Source organism: Hyla sarda, chromosome 5 (genome assembly GCF_029499605.1).
Source record: "Hyla sarda isolate aHylSar1 chromosome 5, aHylSar1.hap1, whole genome shotgun sequence".
Lineage (NCBI taxonomy): Eukaryota > Metazoa > Chordata > Amphibia > Anura > Hylidae > Hyla > Hyla sarda.
In genome coordinates, this window is record NC_079193.1 from 261,651,375 (window position 1) to 261,673,391 (window position 22,017).

The following is a 22,017-nucleotide window of genomic DNA, read 5'->3' on the forward strand; positions in this document are numbered from 1 at the left end:
CTCGTAAGTTTGGATAAATGTGGCCGATCTATATGAAGGCAGCTGAACTGTCTGCATTAGTATGAAGTTGATTACATGGGTATAAGTGATGGGATTACTGTCCAGCCTCTCTATAAAAATGACAGTGACATAACTGCCAAGGCTTTCATTTTTGCTTGTTGGCTCGTATAAAGGGGTTGGCAGTACAACTATAGACAGTGTGACAGATTTTTCTACAATGTTGCAGGAACAAGTTATGGCACTTCATAACAATGTGAATGATGGCTATGACTTATTTATTAAAATATTCCGAGAGCCATGGTAAAGGTCTACAATGCTAAAGTAGGAACAAACTCTCCACCAGATATTTTCCAAAAATTTGCTTAATTGTTATAAGACAACATTACGGCTCACATTGACTAAAACTCTCTTAATATTAGCGTAAACTTAAACTACAAAATTTAAGAATGTGCCAAATTTATTAAAGTAATTAAACTGTTATTTATTTTTTCAATCGTGACTTACTGTATATATCTTTTTTTTATGCATAGGAGCTGGAGTAACATATCAGGAGATCTAAGGCCGGCATGATCGCTACTGGAGGTCTGCTGAGGATCTCTGCACGAAAACAGGATCCTCTCAGAACAAAAAACCAAACTCCAAAACGCAAACGGAAAGCAAAAAAGAAGCGCAAGAATGATGTGGTAGTAGTAAAAGGCAAACTAAAACTTTGTTCCATTTCTGGGTTAATTGCGCTATGTGGAATTTTAGTACTTCTTGTTGGAATTGCCATGGCTGTTATGGGATATTGGCCAAAAAGTCATTCGGTTTATCATGGAAATCTAGGGACGAATAAAGCCAAATTTTCATCAGGGGATACAAATATAAGCAGTGCTAATAAAAACCTTTCCTGGAGCCACCACAACAGTCATGGAGATAATACCTTCAGGGTAAATGAAACAAATTTAAAAAGCCTTCATCAAAAAACACCTTCTGGGTCTTCTGGCTTTCTTGCAGGTTTGTTTTCTGGATACTTACACTCAGATAATCTTAAAGTCTTTGGTCCGCTCATAATGGGCATTGGAATATTTCTATTTATTTGTGCAAATGCAGTTCTTCATGAAAACAGAGACAAGAAAACAAAGATTATCAACCTGAGGGATCTTTACTCTACAGTGATTGATGTCCATGGCATGAAATGTAAGGATGGACCTCCGCTAAATGGATTTGTAAATTATGTGCAATCCCGGAGCATGGATGGTAAAGGTGGAGACCCTTTTGGGGCTGCAATGTTAGCCAAAAGCTCTTGGAATTCTTCTCTTGGTGGTGCAATTACATTCTCTCCTCCAAATCCTAGGGAAGCACGGACGTCTTCTCCAAAGGAAAACCGTCACGCAGTAGAGAACTTCAACATGAATGAAGCAGTATACAGTATTTACAGAGAGAGGTCAAACTCTGCTTTACCATTTGACAGAATTTCTGGGAGGGGACATGAAAATGATTCTCTTTCGGGATCTCCTGATTTGAGGTGGGGTAGAAGCAGCACAAATTCCATTGTTGGCCATTCTCTTAGTGCATTTACATTGCCCATTGTGAAGTTAGATAGCGGTCTCTTGGAGAAGAAAGAAGAATGTGGGGAAGGTAAAAGTGCCAAAGAAGTACAGAAGGGAGAGATTGAATTAAGTTTGAAAAAATTTAGCCATGTAGACTTAAACTGGGAAATTCCCAAAACCTATAGAAAACTTCCCTTAAGGCGCCAGAGCACAAGTTGTCTGCCAGACTGCAGGAGACCAATGTCACCTGGTCTTCTGTCAGACTTAGGTAGCCAGTCATTAAGTAGCACAGATTTAGACTGTAGCCTTTTGGTGAGAGCATCTCCATATGGCAAAACAAAACCTGCAGTTCTTGTAGATTCTCTTATAACAGGACCATTAATAAGAAGAGATTCACAGAGCTCAGGGTCTGACCAATCAAGCAATAAGGGCTATGTTCATCTGGAGGAGGCAGGAACCTCCTTTGAGTCTATAGACACCTCAGCCAATAAAACCCAGGAGGACTGTGAAGATACTAAGACTACAGACATAGACATTCCCATGGAAGATACCAGCACAGAACATGTAGTACATCCTCAGAAGCAGTACACTAACAAAGAAAAACTGTTGATGCTCTCCAGGTCTCTTACTAAGTCTGACGAAGAGGATTTAGATAACACAAGTATTTAAGGCACAAATGAATTTATAGCAAAATCCACTCTGAGATTTAATCACACAAAGTTCCGGAATATGCTGTTTTACATGGAGCTTGCCAATATCCAAAGATCTGCAGTGTCAACAGTTCTCATGCCTATTGATAACCGTCACAAACATCTGATTGTAACTGTATGTATGATTGAAACCAAACTGTGTTAGTAAACATTGAAATTGCCCAACTTATCTGTTAATATGAAATGAGATAGATTATTTTGACAATAGCTGTGCACTTCATTTTCGGCTCTGTTAGATCTTTATTCCTGCTGATGGCATGTCAGTACTGTAATTGCTTGGTTATGGCAATTTAGTTTGGCTTACTCAAACGCTTAGGCAGCAAGTCTGTCTACTACTGGATTAACTCAGTTATCTTATTTTTGGAGAAGCTAGTTTAGAAGATTAATCTTTGCTTTCTTGACAGAATATTTAAATACATTTTAAAGATGGACAAAGGACAGCTATAAATAGTTTTTTCTTTTTTTGTGGGACTGTTAGATTTATTCAGATTTTTATTTTCAAATATTTTGAACCTCCTGTAATACATTGTTATATTGGGTGTTATGGTTATAAAACTACTGACAGCATTAATAATTATAATTAAAAAAAATATTTTAAGAAATGTTTACATTTAACTATATCACATGCACCAAAATGTATTTTTGTTAATTTTTGTTTTTATTTTTCTTAACCTCTTGCAGTATTTTAATAATGGCATGCAAACAATTGTGCTTCAAACAAGCAGACTTGAAATGCAGAGTATATAATAAAAATAGAGATCTCTTTGCTAGCTACCATAGACTTTAGTTTCTTTACATGGAAATGAAATGAACTGCATGATAAAATGTATTTTTGCTACATTTCATATTTACTCAATGTAGATTTGCATCACTGGCCCATTTGTCAGAATGTCAGCCTTTTGATGTTTTCTATAACCCAAGATTCTTTATAACAATAATAAAGCAAATAAAAGAAAAATTTTACTACAAAAATATACAAAAGCATTATTAAACAAAAAACCTTGCTTATATATATATATATATATATATATATATATATATATATATATATACACATTGGGTATGTGTAAAATATATTTACAGTTCGGTTGTCATTTGTCACCAAAACAATTATCCATTTTTTTCTAGGACACTTAGGTTCTGTTCACATTGGTGTTATGTTTTGTTATGCCAGGTTCCTATGTGATGCTAAGAAAAGCGTTATTAATGCTGTCAAGAATTAATGTTGTTTTTGTTTCTTATGTGTGTATTATGGCCGAATAGACTACGCTTGGTAAAATAGATAATAATATAGTAAACCGCAATTAAATAGAATATGTCGCCAAAATATATCTTACATTGGTTTTGGTAATGAAATGAATGAAGAGAACTTTCAGTTGCAGGTTGTCAATAGACAAAAAATAAAGTAAAAACATTGCTACCTCCTAATGGCATGCTTACATGCTTAATGGCTTACATTGCATATTATATCATCTATTTTATAGATCTTCTCTCTAGTTTGTGTCATATATTTAAACATTAGGTAAAAGAGAAAAAAAGAAAATCTGTCAGCACTAAACAGTGAGGGAAAGGAACACTACCCTAGTATTGCCCAAAAAAGGGGACAAAAAACGTACAATACAGACCAAAAGTTTGGACACACCTTCTCATTCTAAGTTTTCTTTATTTTCATGACTATGAAAATTGTAGATTCACACTGAAGGCATTAAAACTATGACGTAACACATGTGGAATTATATAGATAACAAAAAAGTGTGAAACAACTGAAAATATGTCATATTCTAGGTTCTTCAAAGTAGCCACCTTTTGCTTTGATTACTGCTCTGCACACTCATTCTCTTGATGAGCTTCAAGAGGTAGTCACCTGAAATGGTCTTCCAACAGTCTTGAAGGCGTTCCCAGAGATGCTTAGCACTTGTTGGCCCTTTTTGCCTTCACTCTGCGGTTCAGCTCACCCCACACCATCTTGATTGGGTTCAGGTCTGGTGACTGTGGAGGCCAGGTCATCTGGCGCAGCACCCCATCACTCTCCTTCTTGGTCAAATAGCCCTTACACAGCCTGGAGGTGTGTTTGGGGTCATTGTCCTGTTGAAAAATAAATGATGGTCCAACTAAACGCAAACCAGATGGAATAGCATGCCGCTGCAAGATGCTGTGGTAGCCATGCTGGTTCAGTATGCCTTCAATTTAGAATAAAGCAAAGCACCCCCACACCATCACACCTCCTCCTCCACACCAGCACACCTGTGAAGTGAAAACCATTTCAGGTGACTACCTCTTGAAGCTCAACAAGAGAATGCCAAGAGTGTGCAAAGTAGTCATCAGAGCAAAAGGTGGCTACTTTGAGGAACCTAGAATATGACATATTTTCACACTTTTTTGTTATGTATATAATTCCACATGAGTTAATTCATAGTTTTGATGCCTTCAGTGTGAATCTACAATTTTCATAGTCATGAAAATAAAGAAAACTTTGAATGAGAAGGTGTGTCCAAACTTTTGGTCTGTACTGTATATACACACCCAAGAATATTATTGAAAAATATCTATCCATATTTTATTTAGTAACAGAAAAACATATAACACAATACATACATGAAGTGTCATTTAGAAAAAACTTTTGCCATGTCAGACAGACTTGTCAGAAATTTTCATCTCGTTGTAAGCATTCAGACCCTGACCAATCCCTAGATACAGAGAGGCATGCCTAAGGGTGCGTTCACACGCTATTTGTTTTTGCGGGTTTTCCGCTGCATATTTGAAAGGGGGCGGGCTTTTCTCGGCTGTCCGCAGCAGATTTTCCACTGAGAAATTGACTCTGCTGAAAAATTCGCCGCAAGCCCCATTGAAGTCAGTAGGGACTGCGGCAGATTTTCCACAGCGTAAATTCCGCCACGGAAAATCTGCTACAGACAGCCACTTTCAAATATGCAGCGGAAAACCCGCAAGAACAAATAGCGTGTGAACGCACCCTTAATGTGCTAAACTCCCAGGACAGGCTCCATAGACTTATAAAGCTAAGTTTCCACTTGGCTTGTTTGGACAAATATCCCCAAAATTTGCCACAATTGCTGCACAGTGTTTTTTTTTTTTTTTTTTACAATAAAAACGCAGCAGCCAAGTGGCAGTTTTCTAATATTGCTGCATGCTAAGACTTTGGCTTTTTTATTAAAGTGGTATTCCAGGCAAAACCTTTTTATATATATATATATATATATATATATATATATATATATATATATCAACTGGCTCCGGAAAGTTAAACAGATTTGTAAATTACTTCTATTAAAAAATCTTAATCCTTCCAATAGTTATTAGCTTCTGAAGTTTTCTGTCTAACTGCTCAATGATGATGTCACGTCCCGGGAGCTGTGGAGATGATGGGAGAATATCCCCATAGGAACTGCACAGCTCCTGGGACGTGAGTCATCAGAGAGCAGTTAGGCAGAAAACAACAACTCAACTTCAGAAGCTAATAACTATTGGAAGGATTAAGATTTTTAATAGAAGTAATTTACAAATCTTAGAGGAAAAAGGGGATAAGTGCAGCTCACAATTAATACACTAGTCCGAGGTTAACTTGGGTGAGCACCTATACCCTAGGTGCCAAGAAAAAAGTACTTTGTAGCAGAAAAATTTACCCAAAACCTCAAGGACAGTGTATGTAATTCTTTGGGAATTAATGAAACAGACCGTGCTTCAATTAACAGTTGTATTTATTAAAATATCAAAATGAATAAAATAGTAATAATAAACACCAGATCCCCTCACAGGGCCCTATGGGGGGATCTAACAATAGCTAAAAAATATTATCGATGCCACTATAAATTAATTTGTGCGTTCACCTTGTGAAAGATATATATCATATAGATATAGCTAACAATATGTATTCACTGAAGGATGTTAAGAAATCACAGTGATCATATAACAATGTTGCTAAAACGTCTTTCAATGAAAAATGAATGGCAGTAAAAAACAGTGTTGCAGTATTATCCTCTAATAAGGAAGATGTAGCAGAGTTGCGGTATCCTCTGGATAAATAGTGTTATTAGTCCCAGCAGAGTATATGGAAAATGAATGACAGTCTATGGGCTTTGTGCGCTGATAATTGTCTGCGCTGGCAAGCGCTGACTATAGATGAATGTTGCCGGTGGTGATGGCAGCTGGTCCGGATGGCACCAGACCTGTTGTAAAAGCCGCCCGTCTGTATGCACAGGAATAAACAGCGCTCTCGATATAATGATTATGCGCTCACCGGTAATTTGATGGAAATCAGTCCACGTTGGTGCCGGGTCGGATGGGAGACTGAGCTGGTTCACCGACACGCTGCAGCGCCTCAGCCTCGTGGATTCAGCGTGTGACATCACAGGGTACTCTGCTGGAGCAAAGGCCTCACTGGAATAACGATAGAACAGGAGCCATGGATGCATCAGCCGCATATAGATCGTCTGGTAGGTATAGCGCAATATAACTGCAACTGCCGAGGTATTGGTATAAAAACCACACATATAGCTGGCATCGGTCACCTAGACGCCTTTCAGGGTACTTCATCCTTTCTTCAGTAGGGATATAGATTTTCTGGGAATCAACTGCCTTTTATTTACCACGGGATCAGATTGAAAAGGGAACTTGGAAAACATGTTATGGATTCTCTCAAATAGAGCAAAATAGTGGACTGTTCACATCTGTTAGGACTACAATAATAGCGATTATCTCTGGTGGCTACAGAGAATATATATACATTTATAAAAAAAAAATAAATAAGGAAAATAATTCATGAATACACCAAATGAAAAGAAATATGTGATAAATAAAAATTGAAAAAAAAAATGTTATTTAAATTTTTATTTATCACATATTTCTTTTTATTTGGTGTATTCATGAATTATTTTCCTTATTTTTTATAAATGTATATATATTCTCTGTAGCCACCAGAGATAATCGCTATTATTGTAGTCGTAACAGATGTGAACAGTCCGCTATTTTGCTCTATTTGAGAGAATCCATAACATGTTTTCCAAGTTCCCTTTTCAATCTGATCCCGTGCTAAATAAAAGGCAGTTGATTCCCAGAAAATCTATATCCCTACTGAAGAAAGGGTCGATATTTAAGTACCCTGAAATGCGTCTAGGTGACCGATGCCAGCTATATGTGCAGTTTTTATACCAATACCTCGGCAGTTGCAGTTATATTGCGCTATACCTACCAGACGATCTATATGCGGCTGATGACATCCATGGCTCCTGTTCTATCGCTATTCTAGTGAGGCCTTTGCTCCAGCAGAGTACCCTGTGACGTCACACGCTGAATCCACGAGGCTGAGGCGCTGCAGCGTGTCAGTGAACCGGCTCAGTCTCCCATCCGACCCGGCACCAACGTGGACTGATTTCCATCAAATTACCGGTGAGCGCATAATAATTATATCGAGAGCGCTGTTGATTCCTGTGCATACAGACGGGCGGCTTTTACAACAGGTCTGGTGCCATCCGGACCAGCTGCCATCACCACCGGCAACATTCATCTACAGTCAGCGCTTGCCAGCGCAGACAATTATCAGCGCACAAAGCCCATAGACTGTCATTCATTTTTCATATACTCTGCTGGGACTAATAACACTATTTATCCAGAGGATACCGCAACTCTGCTACATCTTCCCTATTAGAGGATAATACTGCAACACTGTTTTTTACTGCCATTAATTTTTCATTGAAAGACGTTTTAGCAACATTGTTATATGATCACTGTGATTTCTTAACATCCTTCAGTGAATACTTATTGTTAGCTATATCTATATGATATATATCTTTCACAAGGTGAACGCACAAATAAATTTATAGTGGCATCGATAATATTTTTTTGCTATTGTTAGATCCCCCCATAGGGCCCTGTGAGGGGATCTGGTGTTTATTATTACTATTTTATTCATTTTGATATTTTAATAAATACAACTGTTAATTGAAGCACGGTCTGTTTCATTAATTCCCAAAGAATTACATACACTGTCCTTGAGGTTTTGAGTAAATTTTTCTGCTATAATTTACAAATCTGTTTAACTTTCCGGAGCCAGTTGATATATAAAAAAAAGTTTTGGCCTGGAATACCCCTTTAAAGATGCATTGACAGTTCTCTCCTATAGAAGTCTATGGGAAGAAAGAAAATGGCAAGAAAAAAAGCTATGTGGGTTGAAAAAAAAAAACATCAAGTTGCAGCAGCAAAAGAGATAGGTAGTGATGCCATTGGCCGTGTGGTATGGTACACTTAACTGACGAGGGTCCCTGATCCCAGCAGAAAAGAGCTGTGCCAGGAGCTATACAGTTGCAATTTGGGCTGGGTAGAAGGTATACATACTATACCTCCTGCCCAGCAGGGAAAGAGTTAAGTAGCAATGCAGTACATTGCTATTTAACTCTTTTGGGGACATACAGTAACATGCATTGTATATATCCTTGCATCGCTAGTTAACTGCTTGGGGGTATACAGTTTACAGCCTGTACATTATATATATGGCTGTTTACTTTGTACAGTGTGGGTAGATGTCCACCCTCTTGGTTCCTTGTTCTAATGTAGCCCCGCCTCTAGTTATGTTATCATGATCAATAGAGGCTGGAATACAGTTGAAGCTGACATGGAATGACAGGAATGTTGACTGGTGAGTCGGGCTCTGTTCACATTTTGCATTTTTAACATGTCCAGAAAACAGAGACTTCATGCAAGGTTGCTATGTTGTGTTTTTTTCTTTTTTTGTTGTATTGAATAGGTGAATGCTGTGGAGCACTTTGGATTTGAGAACTATGTTAATGACCAGTTTTTTGGTGTATGAGGACTGTGGGGGAGTAGTAACGCAGGCTGCTGCTTGTTTTGTATGTTGCTGATTATGAAAATAGGTGGGAGTTTTTTTTTTTATAATAAATAAATAAAGGGTAGGGACCCTCCAGTTTTCATAATGAGCCAAATACAAAAAAAACTACCAGCAGCCTGAGGTTACCAGGGTGAGGAAGGGACCTCTCTTTTGGCCCTCCCTAGCCTAAATAACTCTAGCCTGCTTACGCCAAGACCATGCAGCTCAGTTTTTGATGCCCTGGGCCTGACTTTGCATGGCTTTTCTCTGTACTCCTGTGCTGTGGGTACCGGGGCAATAATAAGGGTTAGCAGTAGGGATGCACCGATATATCGGCGGCCGATACATAACGGCTGAAAATAGCTATTTTGGGGAAATGCCGAAACAACAAAAATTTGGCGATAATGACCCACCTCCCCTGCCCGCCCACAGCACAAGTTACAAACACTGCCAGTGCCAGAGGCGTAGCATGGTGGGTGCAGGGCTGGGGAGGGGGTCTGCCGCACCGGGTGCAGCATCTGGGGTGGCGCGCTCTCCGGGATAGGAATACTTCTTTTTATGTGCCCGGGCCGGCTCCCGTGTGTGGCTGCAGGCGGGGGCCGGCCAGAGCATATAAAACCTAATACTGTATACAAAAAACCAGGGGGCCTCCAGCTGTTGTGAAACTACAACTCCCAGCATGCCCGGACCGGCAAAGGCTGTCTGGGCATTCTGGGAGTTGTAGTTTCACAACAGCTGGAGGCCCCCTGGTTTTTAGTATACAGTATAGGTTTTAATATGCTCTGGTCTGCCCCCGCCTGCAGCCACACACGGGAGCCGGCCCGGGCACATAAAAAGAAGTATTCCTATCCCGGACATCCCTGTGTCACTCACCATTCCCCCGCCTCCTCCTGCGATCCTCCTTCGCTTCTCCCTCTCTATGGTTGTACGCACGGGACGTCACTGACATCCCGTGCGTACAACCATAGAGACGCAAGAGGACCGCAGGATCGTCGCAGGAGAATGCGCGCTGGCCGGGGCCTGGTAAGTGACCGGCGACACGTCATCTTCTTCAGTGTTCCGGTCACCGCTCCTCCGGTCCCGGCACCTACTGCTATGGTCCATAGGCCATAGCAGTAGATGTGACCCTGGGCCGGAGGAGCGGTGACCGGAACACTGTGGGGGCAGCAGTACAGACATACAGCCTCCAGCCATACACTGTATATGGCTGGAAGCTGTATGTCTGTGGGGTGGGGGGAAGCTGCCCACTATTGTGGGGGAGTGGTTGACCTAATGTGGGGGGGAGCTGCCTACAAATGTGGGGGGAGCTGCCTAATATTGTTGGGGGAGCTGCCTAATATTGTGGGGGAACTGCCTAATATTGTGGGGGGGGGGAGCTGCCTACAAATGTGGGGCGAGCTGCCTAATATTGTTGGGGGGAGCTGCCTAATATTGTGGGGGAACTGCCTACTATTGTGGGGGGGAGCTGCCTACAAATGTGGGGGGAGCTGCCTAATATTGTTGGGGGGAGCTGCCTAATATTGTGGGGGAACTGCCTACTATTGTGGGGAACCTGCCTACTATTGTGGGGGAAATGCTGACCTAATGTGGGGGAGCTGCCTACTATTGTGGGGGAGCTGCCTACTATTGTTGGGGAGCTGCCTATTAATGTGGGGGAGCTGCCTACTATTGTGGGGGATCTGCCTACTATTGTTGGGGAGCTGCCTACTATTGTGGGGGAGCTGCCTACTATTGTGGGGGAGCTGCCTATTAATGTGGGGGAACTCCCGACCTAATGAGGGGGAGCTGGCGATCTAATGTGGGGGAATCTAATCTAATGAGGGGAGAGCTGCATTTTACCAGAAGACGGGGAGAAGTCATTTTCGGTTTCGGTATCGGTTTCGGCCGGAGATTTTTTTTAATTTCGGTTTCGTTTCGGTTCTGAAATTTCCATTTCGGTGCACCTCTAGTTAGCAGTATCTGGTTTTGGGGCTAAAACACTGGTCTTCGACGTAATATTGTGCATTCATGCATCAGAAAGGACAAACAAATTAATTAAAAAAAACACAAATAATTAGCACCCATAAAGTGCATGAGGGCACTGTTCATATATTTAACATGCCTTTTTAAATCAAAAAGGCATGTTAAAAATGCAAGATGTGAACAAAGCCTGACTAACCAGTCCACATTTCTGTTCTTTTAATTTTTTCTGTAGACCTGCCACTGTAACATCTACCCACATTTTTACACAGCACCGCTACTTAACGCTTTACTTCCTGGGCAGGAAATATACAATGCATAACTCCTGCCAAGCCTGAGCTGCACCCTCTGTTGTATAGATGCTGACACAGCTCAAACCCACTCTAAACAGGGACCCCCATCAGTAACGATACGGGGGGTTCCGCTCTTGTACAGAATACAGCTGTGCGCTTTGTACGGTAAGTGGAGATAAGTAGTGACGCATAGCATTTTTGTTACCTCCTTACACTCTGTGGACTGGGGTGCTCTGCATCCTATCCATGGAGCTAAAGGACTACATCCTAGAATCCTAGACCTGCTCAGGTCCTGCTCAGGTCCTGCTAGTCATGCTCAGGCCCTTTTAAAGTTTCTCCCTACATTCATTCCCAAAGTGCCTTCCTTCCGGAACACTAATCAGGTTCTATCTCTACCAATTTTTTAGCCCTCTCCACAACTGAAGAGAAAGAAACTTTACAAATACTAGACATTACTAGATGTGTGAAAATCTATCTTGAAAGATACAGTTTCAGGAAGACGAAAAATTTCTTTATTCTTTAGCTGGGAAGAACAATGGACTCCAAGCTGATATTGGGTTAAGGAAACTATCACGGAGACCTTGGTGGGTGAGGGTTTGGCACCCCTTCTTTTGTCCACATTCAAGACTTTTATGGCTTAAAGAAATCTTGTGCCTTTGGAGCATGTATGTGCAGCGGCCTCATGGAGTTCTCATTCCACATTTGTTAGCCATTATAGGCTTAACCCACCTTTGGCAGGGTCTGTTCTGAACTCTGTACAATTGGAAGGCCCTTCCTGTTAGGCTCTCTCTGCTACTAGTTAGGACATAAGGGAATTGTTCATTTATAATGATAATTTGTTTTCCCTTAGTCCTGACAGCAGCACACAAATATCACTCCCTCTTTTTGTTGTTCCCTTTACTTATTTTTGTTACTTCTTTCCTTTGTGTTGGAGAGGCCTCTTATAGAGGACTAGTTGGAACATAACTGTTTATTTATTTGTTAATTTAAAACATTTACAGTCAGCATACAGGCCAGATTTATTATAGTCCTTGTGCTAGAAGATTGATACACTGTGGGTGAATAGGTCAATGGCTTCGGGAAAAGGGGTGTAGTTTAAATGCAGGCACAAAATATGGTTGAACACCACATTATCTGGCCCAGTGTTATGCATCCGTATTTGAAAGCCCTAACGAGGAGTGAGTCCAAAACCAGAAAAAAATTCTACTTTTGATTTGGATTAGAAATCCTGATGCAGAATACTGAGACACATATTATCAACAAGTGCTGAGGCAAATACACTGCTCAACAAAATAAAGGGAACACTTAAACAACACAGTGCAACTCCAAGTTAATCACACTTCTTTAAAATCACGCTGTCCACTCAGGAAGCAACACTGATTGACAACCAATTTCACATGCTGTTGTGCAAATGGAACAGACAACAGGTAGAAATTATAGGCAATTAGCAAGACACCCCCAATAAAGAAGCGGTTCTGCAGATGGTGACCACAGACCACTTCTCAGTTCCTATGCTTCCTGGTTGATGTTTTGGTCACTTTTGAAGGCTGGCGGTGCTTTCAATCTAGTGGTAACATGAGACGGAGTCTGCAACCCACACAAGGGGCTCAGGTAGTACAGCTCATCCAGGATGGCACATCAATGCGAGCTGTGGGAAGAAGGTTTTCTGTGTCTGTCAGTGTAGTGTCCAGTGCATGGAGGCACTACCAGGAGATAGGCCAGTACATCAGGAGACATAGAGGAGGCTGTAGGAGGGCAACAACCCAGCAGCAGGACCGCTACCTCCACCTTTGTGCAAGGAGGAGCACTGTCAGAGCCCTGCAAAATTACCTCCAGCAGGCCACAAATGTGCATGTGCCCACTCAAACTGTGAAACAGTCTCCATGAAAGTGGTATGAGGGCCCGACATCCACAGGTGGGGGTTGTGCTTACAGCCCAACACCGTTCAGGAAGTTTGGCATTTGCCAGACAACACCAAGATTGGCAAATTCGCCACTGATCCCCTGTGCCCTTCACAGATGAAAGGTTCACACTGAGCACATGTGACAGATGTGACAGAGTCTGGAGACGCCATGGAGAACCTTCTGCTGCCTGCAACATCCTGCAGCATGACCGGTTTGGCAGTGGGTCAGTAATGGTGTGGGGTGGCATTTCTTTGGGGGGCCGCACATCCCTCCATGTGCTTGCCAGAGGTAGCCTGACTGCCATTAGGTACCAAGATTAGATCCTCAGACCCCTTGTGAGACCATATGCTGGTGCGTTGGCCCTGGGTTCCTCCTAATGCAAGACAGTGCTAGACCTAATGTGGCTGGAGTGTGTCAGCAGTTCCTGCAAGAGGAAGGCATTGATGCTATGGACTGGCCCGCCCGTTCCCTAGACCTAAATCCGATTGAGCACATCTGGGACATCATGTCTCACTCCATTCACCAATGCCATGCTGCATCACAAACTGTCCAGGAGTTGTACCTCATCAGGAGCATGCCCATTGTAGGGAGGTCATATGGGCACGTGGAGGCCACACACACTACTGAGCCTCATTTTGAATTGTTTTAAGGACATTACATCAAAGTTGGATCAGCCTGTAGTGTGGTTTTCCACTTTGAAACATGTGAAACCAGCCTAAACATATGTTCACAGTGTATTTTCAGGCATATGTTATAAAGATAAAAATTAATAAAAGTCTGTAAAATCGCTGTCAAGTTTTGCAAAATGAATGTGCTTTATGTAGATCTAATGGAAAGTGACTGCTTGTGCATACAGTATGTAATAAAACAGACATATTTTTATATCCTTAAAAGTAAGGGACATGGATAAAAAAAAATGTCAGTAAAAAGATTTTGAGTCTTTAGGGCAGTCTCCAATTACTTCTTTCTATCCCTTTGCGTTTCATTGACAGATATCTCCTGATACACATGTAAAGAGAAACCAGGGTATAAATTGGCCACTGTCATTAAGAAAAACTTTTGACATGATCTAGCCACATGTCAAAAGTTTTGATAGGTGGGGGTCTAAGTGTTCAGACCTCCACCGATCAGGAGACTGAGCCAAAAGAAGTCTGCACTCAGCGGATTCTATCCGTGTTACATGATTGAGACAAACTTGCAGTGTACGTGTATGAGCATGTCTCTATCACGTAACATAGTGGCAGGGAGAGAAATGTGCTGCAGCCAAGACTTCTCCCTGTTCGTTATGCTGATCAGTGGAGGTCTGAACAAAGACCCCGCCAGTCAAAATTTTTTACGTCACTATTCTGTGGTTTGGCCAGCATGAAACTCCTGTCACATTCCATGTAAAGAGGCTCTTAGTCTAAATGTATGCAGACAAGTCTGCAAAGTAGGAGCAGTGGAACGGCATGGCCTAACTGCTGCCAAACTGCTTCGCCCCTTTGCTCTAGGCACAGTTCCAATGCAACTTAGCTGTACAGCTGAGTAATGTCTGGCAGTCTGGTTGCTATGGATACAGTACATAGAGACCCTTTCACTTTTCCTCACAGCCCGGAATCAGAGTTAATTTTAAAATTAACCCTTGAAATTAACCCTTATTGACAATGATCTTTTCTGGGTGGAATTCCGCTGAAAGAATGAACTCGGTGCTGTTGTTCTGGCGGTGCACCTGTGGAATTTTAGCAAGACTCAGCAAAGTAAGCTGGACCCTGTCTGTATATTAATTACACAAGCAGGTGGAGATTCGGCACACAGAGGAGTTGCGGATAATTCAGACCATTTACTCGCTAGTTGAAGCACCTTTGCCAGAGATTACATCCTCCAGTCTTCTTGGGGATGATGTAACAAGATTTGCATACCAGGAGATTGAAGAATTTTATTTTTTCCATTCTTCTCTGTGGACTCTCTCATGCGCTGTTAGGTTGGATGGGGACCTTTCATGGAAGCCATTTTCAGGTTAATGGGTTCATGTCAGGGCTTTGGAAGTGCCACTCAAAGATATTCACAGAGTTGTCCCTAAACCACAACTGTGTTGTCTTGGCTGTGTGCTTAGGACCATTATCTTGTTGGATGGTGAACCTTTGGCCCAGTCTGGCTCAGGTTTTCATTAGAATTTACTTTGTACTTTGACCCATTCAGGTTTCTCCCTGTCCCAGCTTTTAAAAAACACCCCAACAGCAAAATGTTGCTATCACCATGCTTCACTGTAGGGGGGGTATCGGGCAGGTGATGTGCGGTGCCTGGTTTACTGCAGACATGACACTTTGAGGCCAGAAAAAACTATTTTGGTTTCATTAGACCAGAGAATCTTGCTTCTCACAGTCCAAGTGCTGTTTTGCAAACTCCAGACAGGCTTTTCTGTGTCTTACACTGAGCAGATGCCTACTGAGCCACTGTAAGAAAACCCATATCGGGGGAGTGCTTGTTGACCTTCTGTGCAGTACAGTGATAGTTTTTCCCATCTACACACAGGATCTTTGGAGCTCAGCCAGTTCACTACATTGGGTTTTGGTCACCTCTCTTACCAAAGTACTTCTTCCCTGATTACCTACTGGCCAGCTCAAAGAGTCCTGTGTGTTCCTAATTTCTTCCATTTAAAGCATTATGGAGGCCGCTGTATTCTTGGGAACTATCAGCGCAGTAAGCAAAAAAAATTATTTGCACCCTTCTCCGAGCTCTGCTGGCAGTTCTTTCCCCCATGGCTCAGACTTTTCTCTGATATACATTGTCAGCTGTGAGTCCCAATATAGAGAGTTGTTTTGCTTTTCAATCAACAGGTGACTCCAATAAAGGGGTAGAAACATGTCAACGATGATCAAGTGAAATGGGAGGCCCCACAGCAAAATTTTAAGTGTTATAGCAAATTATCTACATTCTTATGTCCATGCCAAATTTTAGTAAGTTTAATAAATTAGGGAAGAAAAAAAATCGATTTTCATATTCTCATTATGGGGTATTAAGTGCAGGATGATGGGGTAAAAATTATCTTATAAACAAACAAAATGTAAAAAGATACAATGTAGACTTGCCTTACAACTACAGTAATTGGCCCAGATTTACTAAAACTGTCAGACAAAAATTGTCTTAGGCTAAGTTTCCACTTGTTATTTTTTCTGCGTCTTTTTGTGTGAAAAAACGCCAGTGCAATTTTTTGTGTTTGACGTTTTTGCATTTGAGTGGAAATTGACTTTTTGGCCCCTTTTGCGTTTTTTTCAAAATTAGTTGGGTACAAAAAAAAAAAAAGGATGCAGTAGGGATGGGAAAGAATTTAGTTAGTGACATTTTTATTTTTTATAACAACATTTTTATACATTTTTAATAAAGTATGTGTGTGTTTCACTTTTTTTCCTCTATTTTTTATATTTTTTTAGGTAGTACTACTACTCCCATCATGGAACACGCTGTTTCATGGTGGGAATAGTGTTGGGCGCGAATATTCACATTTAAATTTTTTATTGCAAATATCACAAATTCGTGAATATTGCGAATATATTTGAATATGCAAATCGAATATATTAAAATATGCGAATATTCGCATAGGCGAATATAACAAATACACCTGTTGCGATCTGTTTATTAATGCAGGCATTAATGCAGGTACTACATCCTGACACCTGCTGTATAATGTATAGATGCGGCCGGCTCCTCTCCTATGGTCCCCTGCACTGATGTATATATACACATATTCCTATTGCCCACAGAGAGTTGTGATTGGCTGGAACCATCTGGCCAATCACAGCTTACTGTGGGAAATATGAATAGGTGTATATATATGGCAGTGCAGGGGGCCATAGAAGAGCGGCCGGCCGCATCTATAAATTGTACAGAAGGATCGCTATGTACCTGGGTGATCTGTCAATTAGTACAGGTACTACTACTCCCATCATGGAACAGTGTGTTCCATGCTGGGAATAGTAGTACTACCTAAAAAAAAAAGTAAAAAAAAAAGAAAAAAAAGTGAAAAACACACACACACACTACATTTTTATTATTGTTGGCTACATTTTTAGTGCCCCGCCTGCCCACATAAATTGATCCCTGTTTCAAATTTTGTTATAAAAAAGATACATTTCATTAAATAAACATTTTTCCATCACTACTGTATCTTTTTTATTATTCTTTTTTAATGGTACCCTACGAAATATTATTAAAAATGCACCATCACTTTTTTGGATCGCTAAAGTCAAAAAAAGAATAAAAACCGCCTGCTAAAACGCCAAAGTTAAAACCTACATGGCATTTTTCTTGCCCTTTTTTTAGACTTTCTATGGGAGAAAAATGCCACGATTTCAGGGAAAAAACACCATAGGCTCAACATGCTGTGACTTTGAAAAAAGGAGCTAAAAAAGAGTGAAAAAAAGGCCAAACTGAAAAACGCAAAGTGGGAAAATAATTTGGTGTTTTCTCATTGATTTACAGCTAAGATCTGGCCGCAGCCATGGGGGCTGTTTTGGCGTTTTTTGGGCAAAATGCCCCCCAAAAAAATCCAAGGGGAAACTTAGAAACCAACTAGATCATATCTTTTATTTTACTAGAGCAATTTGAGTAATGAAAGCTGAGCTGTTATTGGGTGCCATGGGCAACTAAAACAGTTTTTTTTATGAACAGTTTTAGTAAATTGGAGCCTTTAAACTTGTCAGGTAATATGTCCTTAAAAATCATTATGTAGAGCTAGTTCAGCTTAAAGTAAGTCAGACTTTTGACTCATGGGTTACCCATGTGTAACTATGGTCTTTTGTGCTTCACTCAACAATATGGGTGAGATTTTTAAAGCCTCATGCAAAGTAACTGTGGATTAGATGTTAGCTGCAAGTCAATAGGGAAATGCAAAATGCCGTATCCACTTGGCAATTTTCAGTTTGGCGTTTTTTTTTATCCTTTTGGCATTTTTCTGCTATTTTGGGCTCCTTGGCAGTTTTTCCAAAATTACCTCTTATTTAGACTTTGGCGTTTTTTCTGGAAAATCTTGGCGTTTTCCTCCCATATAATTCTCTGGGAGTAAAAAAAACGCCAAGAAAAATGCCATTTGGGTTTTAACTTTGGCATTTTTGCAGGCGGTTTTTATTCTTTTTTGGACTTTAGCGGTCCAAAAAAGTGATAGAGATACCTTTTTTATAAAAATTTTGTAGGGTACTTAATAAAAATTTTTAAAAAGATATTGTATTCAAATTTTGTATTAATTTTTAAACAGGGATCAATTTATGTGGGCGGGTAGGGCACTAAAAAGTAGCCGACAATAATAAAAATGTAGTGTGTGTGTTTTTCACTTTTTTAGGTAGTACTACTACTCCCAGCATGGAACACACTATTCCATGATGGGAGTAGTAGTACCTGTACTAATTGACAGATCGTCCCAGGTCTGTTGCGATCCTTCTGTATCATTTATAGATGCGGCCGGCCGCTCTTCTATGGTCCCCTGCACTGACATGTGTGTATATACACACCTATTCATATTTCCTGCAGAGATTTGTGATTGGCCAGATGGTTCCAGCCAATCACAACTCTCTGTGGGAAATATGAATAGGTGTATATATATATATATATATATGTATATATATATATATGGCAAAAATAGATTATTAGTCCTCAGCTCAATATCAAAAAGATTGAATGGTAGATGTCTGGTGTCAAAAATAGAGAAAAAGAAGGATATGATAAATATTATATTGTTTATTATAAGATATTAAATGATGCGTTCCCGCAGGGCCCTACGGTAGCGCACAAATGGTTAAAAGGTACAATAAAATATATAAAAGAGCAATTGAGTGTTACACTACAGAGCGAACATGAATAATATTAATGATACTCTCAATTACATAAGTTAATGTAGCCAATGTATCTAATATGGCTACCAGCCATACAATGATACACTTACGTTACTGTTGCATATAGTGCTATACTTATCAGAGTAATAATGTATCTGGTGTGCACAATGATGTGAACATATAAAAATTATAAGAATTAAAAAATGGAAACGTTCCTCCTAGAAAGAAAAATAGCTTGATAAGCTTTTTGATCAAAGAAACCTTCTGTACAATAAATGTTCAAAAATATCCTGTAAATGATAAATAAATGGCAGTCCTGTAGATAGTAGAGTTGTATCCTGTAAAATAAATGTATATCCTAGAATTGTCCTGAAAAAGTATCCTGCAATATATTAATGTCCTATAACAGGTATAGCATACAGATCAGTTTGTTTAATGAATATTGAAGCTGGATTGCTGTTACCGGTTTTTCCACTCCACATACAAGTTGTCTGCAAGAGAAATATAATAGCTGGCACAGTTGTGCCACTCACCGCACCGCTGGTAGGCAGATGGAAGATGGTCAGATGGGCTCTAGCTGGGGTGGCGTGATGGTTGCAAGATGTGCAGCCGCTCTCACCGGCGAGCTGTCCCTTGGCGTCTGACGTCAGAGGTCAGCTGATGGCAGGTCAGCTGACCTGGTGCGGGAGGCTGGTGAGCACTGGATAACGTTGAATGCAGATGGTTGACGTGCAGATAAAATAAATATTCCAGTAGTGGAGGGTTTTGTACCAATTTAGCAAATAGATTTCAATGCGGATTCATGGAGTAGGTGGGTAATGGATGATAAATGAATAAAGTCTCTCCAGAGAGGAACTCTCCAATAAAGGCTGTATAACCGCAGCTGTAATGTGAACTGGATATAACTTGCAAAGGCTCAATCACAGTCACCAAACGCGTTTCGGGGTTCAAAGCACATTAGTGGTACCCCTTCTTCAGTGGTGTATATATATGTCAGTGCAGGGGACCATAGAAGAGCGGCCGGCCACATCCATACATTATACAAGAAGAACACAGCGGGTGTCAGTAGTGACACTTACTGCGATCTGTCTATTAATGCAAGTACTACAGCTCCCAGGATGGAGTAGAGTGTGCTCCATGTTGGGAGCAGTAGTACCTGCAGTTAAGGAAAGATCACAGCAAGTGTCACTCCTGACACCCGATGCGATCCTCCTGATGTGAATTCTGGGACTCAGCTGTGCTCACGGCTACAGAGCCGGCAGAACAGCTGATGCTGAGCAGTAGATATACATGGTATATCTACTGCCCAGCAAGAACTTACAGTGAGCCTGCAATGTGTATACAGTGTACACATTGCTGCTCACTTAACCCCTTGCTGAGCTGAGCGCTATGCCAGCCCGGCAATGAAAGAGTTAACTTACACTGCTGGACAGTGTAGGTTAACCCTTTGGGCACTATACAATGTATACAGCTATCTATAGATAGCTGAACATAGTGTATACAGAAGATGAAGAAGTCCCCTTACCTCCCTCCATTCCTGGCTGGTTCGTGTAGCTCTGCCCCCTAGTGATGATGTCATTAGGAGGCGGAGCTTCAGATGGGAGTCAGGCTGGTCAGGGTGTGAGGCTCTGTTCACATTGTACATTTTGTAAAATGTGAACAGACCCATCTGGCAGTGTCCTTCCAGACAGTGAGACTCCAACAGTTGCCAAAGGCTGTCTGGGCATACTGGGAGTTGTAGTTTTGCACCAATTGGAGGCTCCCTGTTTGGGTAGACATTGCATTATGGGCGCTCTCCCCAGCGGAGAGTGCCAAAAATGTCCTAACCAATTTTTTGTGTTTTTTTTTCTTCTCGTTTCAGATCCGTGTATGCATAGGATTACGGCGGATTCGATGGATTAAGGCGGATGAACTGGATTTTTCTTCTTTTAATAAAATGGTTAACGAGGGCTGTGGGAGAGTGTTTTTTAAGATGGCGTTTTTTTAGGTGTAAAAAAAAAAAAAAAAAAAGTGGAAACCTAGCCTAAGGCTAAGTTTCCACTAGTTTTCTTTTTCTTTTTCTGGCAGTTTTTGAGCCAGTGCCAGAAGTGTATTCAAAAGGAATGGGAAATATGATGGAAGGACTTATACTTCTGCTCCCTTAGGCTAAGTTTCTACTTGGTTTTTTTATGGCCCAAAAAAACGCATGAAAAAAATGCCAGAAAAATCGCCACAGCATTTTCCTGTGTTTGGCATTTTTTTTGGCGTTTTTTACTGGTGTTTTTTGCATTTGAGTGTAAATTGCATTTTTGGCCCCTTTGGCATTTATTTTGGTACCCTAAATTTGTTATGTACCAAAAAAAATATAAAATAAAAAAAAAGGATGCAATAGGGAATGGAAAAATATTATGACATTTATAATGTTTATAACGAAATTGTTATACATTTTTAATAAAGTGTGTGTGTTTCACATTTTTTCTCTATTTTTTACATTTTTTAGGTAGTACTAGTACTCCCAGCATGGAACAGACTGTTCTATGATGGGAGTAGTAGTACTTGTACTAATAGACATATCGCCCCGGATGTCAGTCGTGACACCCGATGCAATTGTCCTTAATATAGCAGAGATGCAGAGCAGCTCTATACAGCGCTCACATTTCTGCACTATACTCCAGCCAGTGATGTGAATAGAACATCACTCATTCATATTTCCCGCCCAGAGTGGGGATTGGCCGGATGGTTGCAGCCAATCACAGCTCTCAACGGGAAATATTAATGAGCGATGTTTTATTGACATCACTGGCTGGAGTATAGTGCAGAGATGCGAGCGCTGTATAGAGCCGCTCCATATCTATGCACTATACTCCGGCCGGCCATTTACTCATTCATATTTCCCTCTGAGAGCTGTGATTGGCTGCAACCATCCGGCCAATCCCCACTCTGGGTGGAAAATATGAATGAGAGATGTTCTATTCACATCACTGGCCGGAGTACAGTG

At 40.8% G+C, this 22,017-nt stretch overlaps 1 protein-coding gene across 3 annotated transcripts in view; it reads left to right on the top strand.

Moving 5' to 3' along the window:
• TMEM200C (transmembrane protein 200C) overlaps window positions 1–3,229 on the top strand; it is a 99,247-nt gene extending 96,018 nt beyond the window's left edge. For all 3 annotated transcript variants that reach the window (XM_056518511.1, XM_056518513.1, XM_056518514.1), the window contains exon 2: window positions 531–3,229. In XM_056518511.1, the coding sequence (XP_056374486.1) occupies window positions 567–2,201 (1,635 nt within the window). In that variant the 5' untranslated portion in view covers window positions 531–566 and the 3' untranslated portion in view covers window positions 2,202–3,229. The remainder of the gene's footprint in view (window positions 1–530) is intronic.
• The last annotated feature ends 18,788 nt before the right edge of the window (window positions 3,230–22,017 follow it).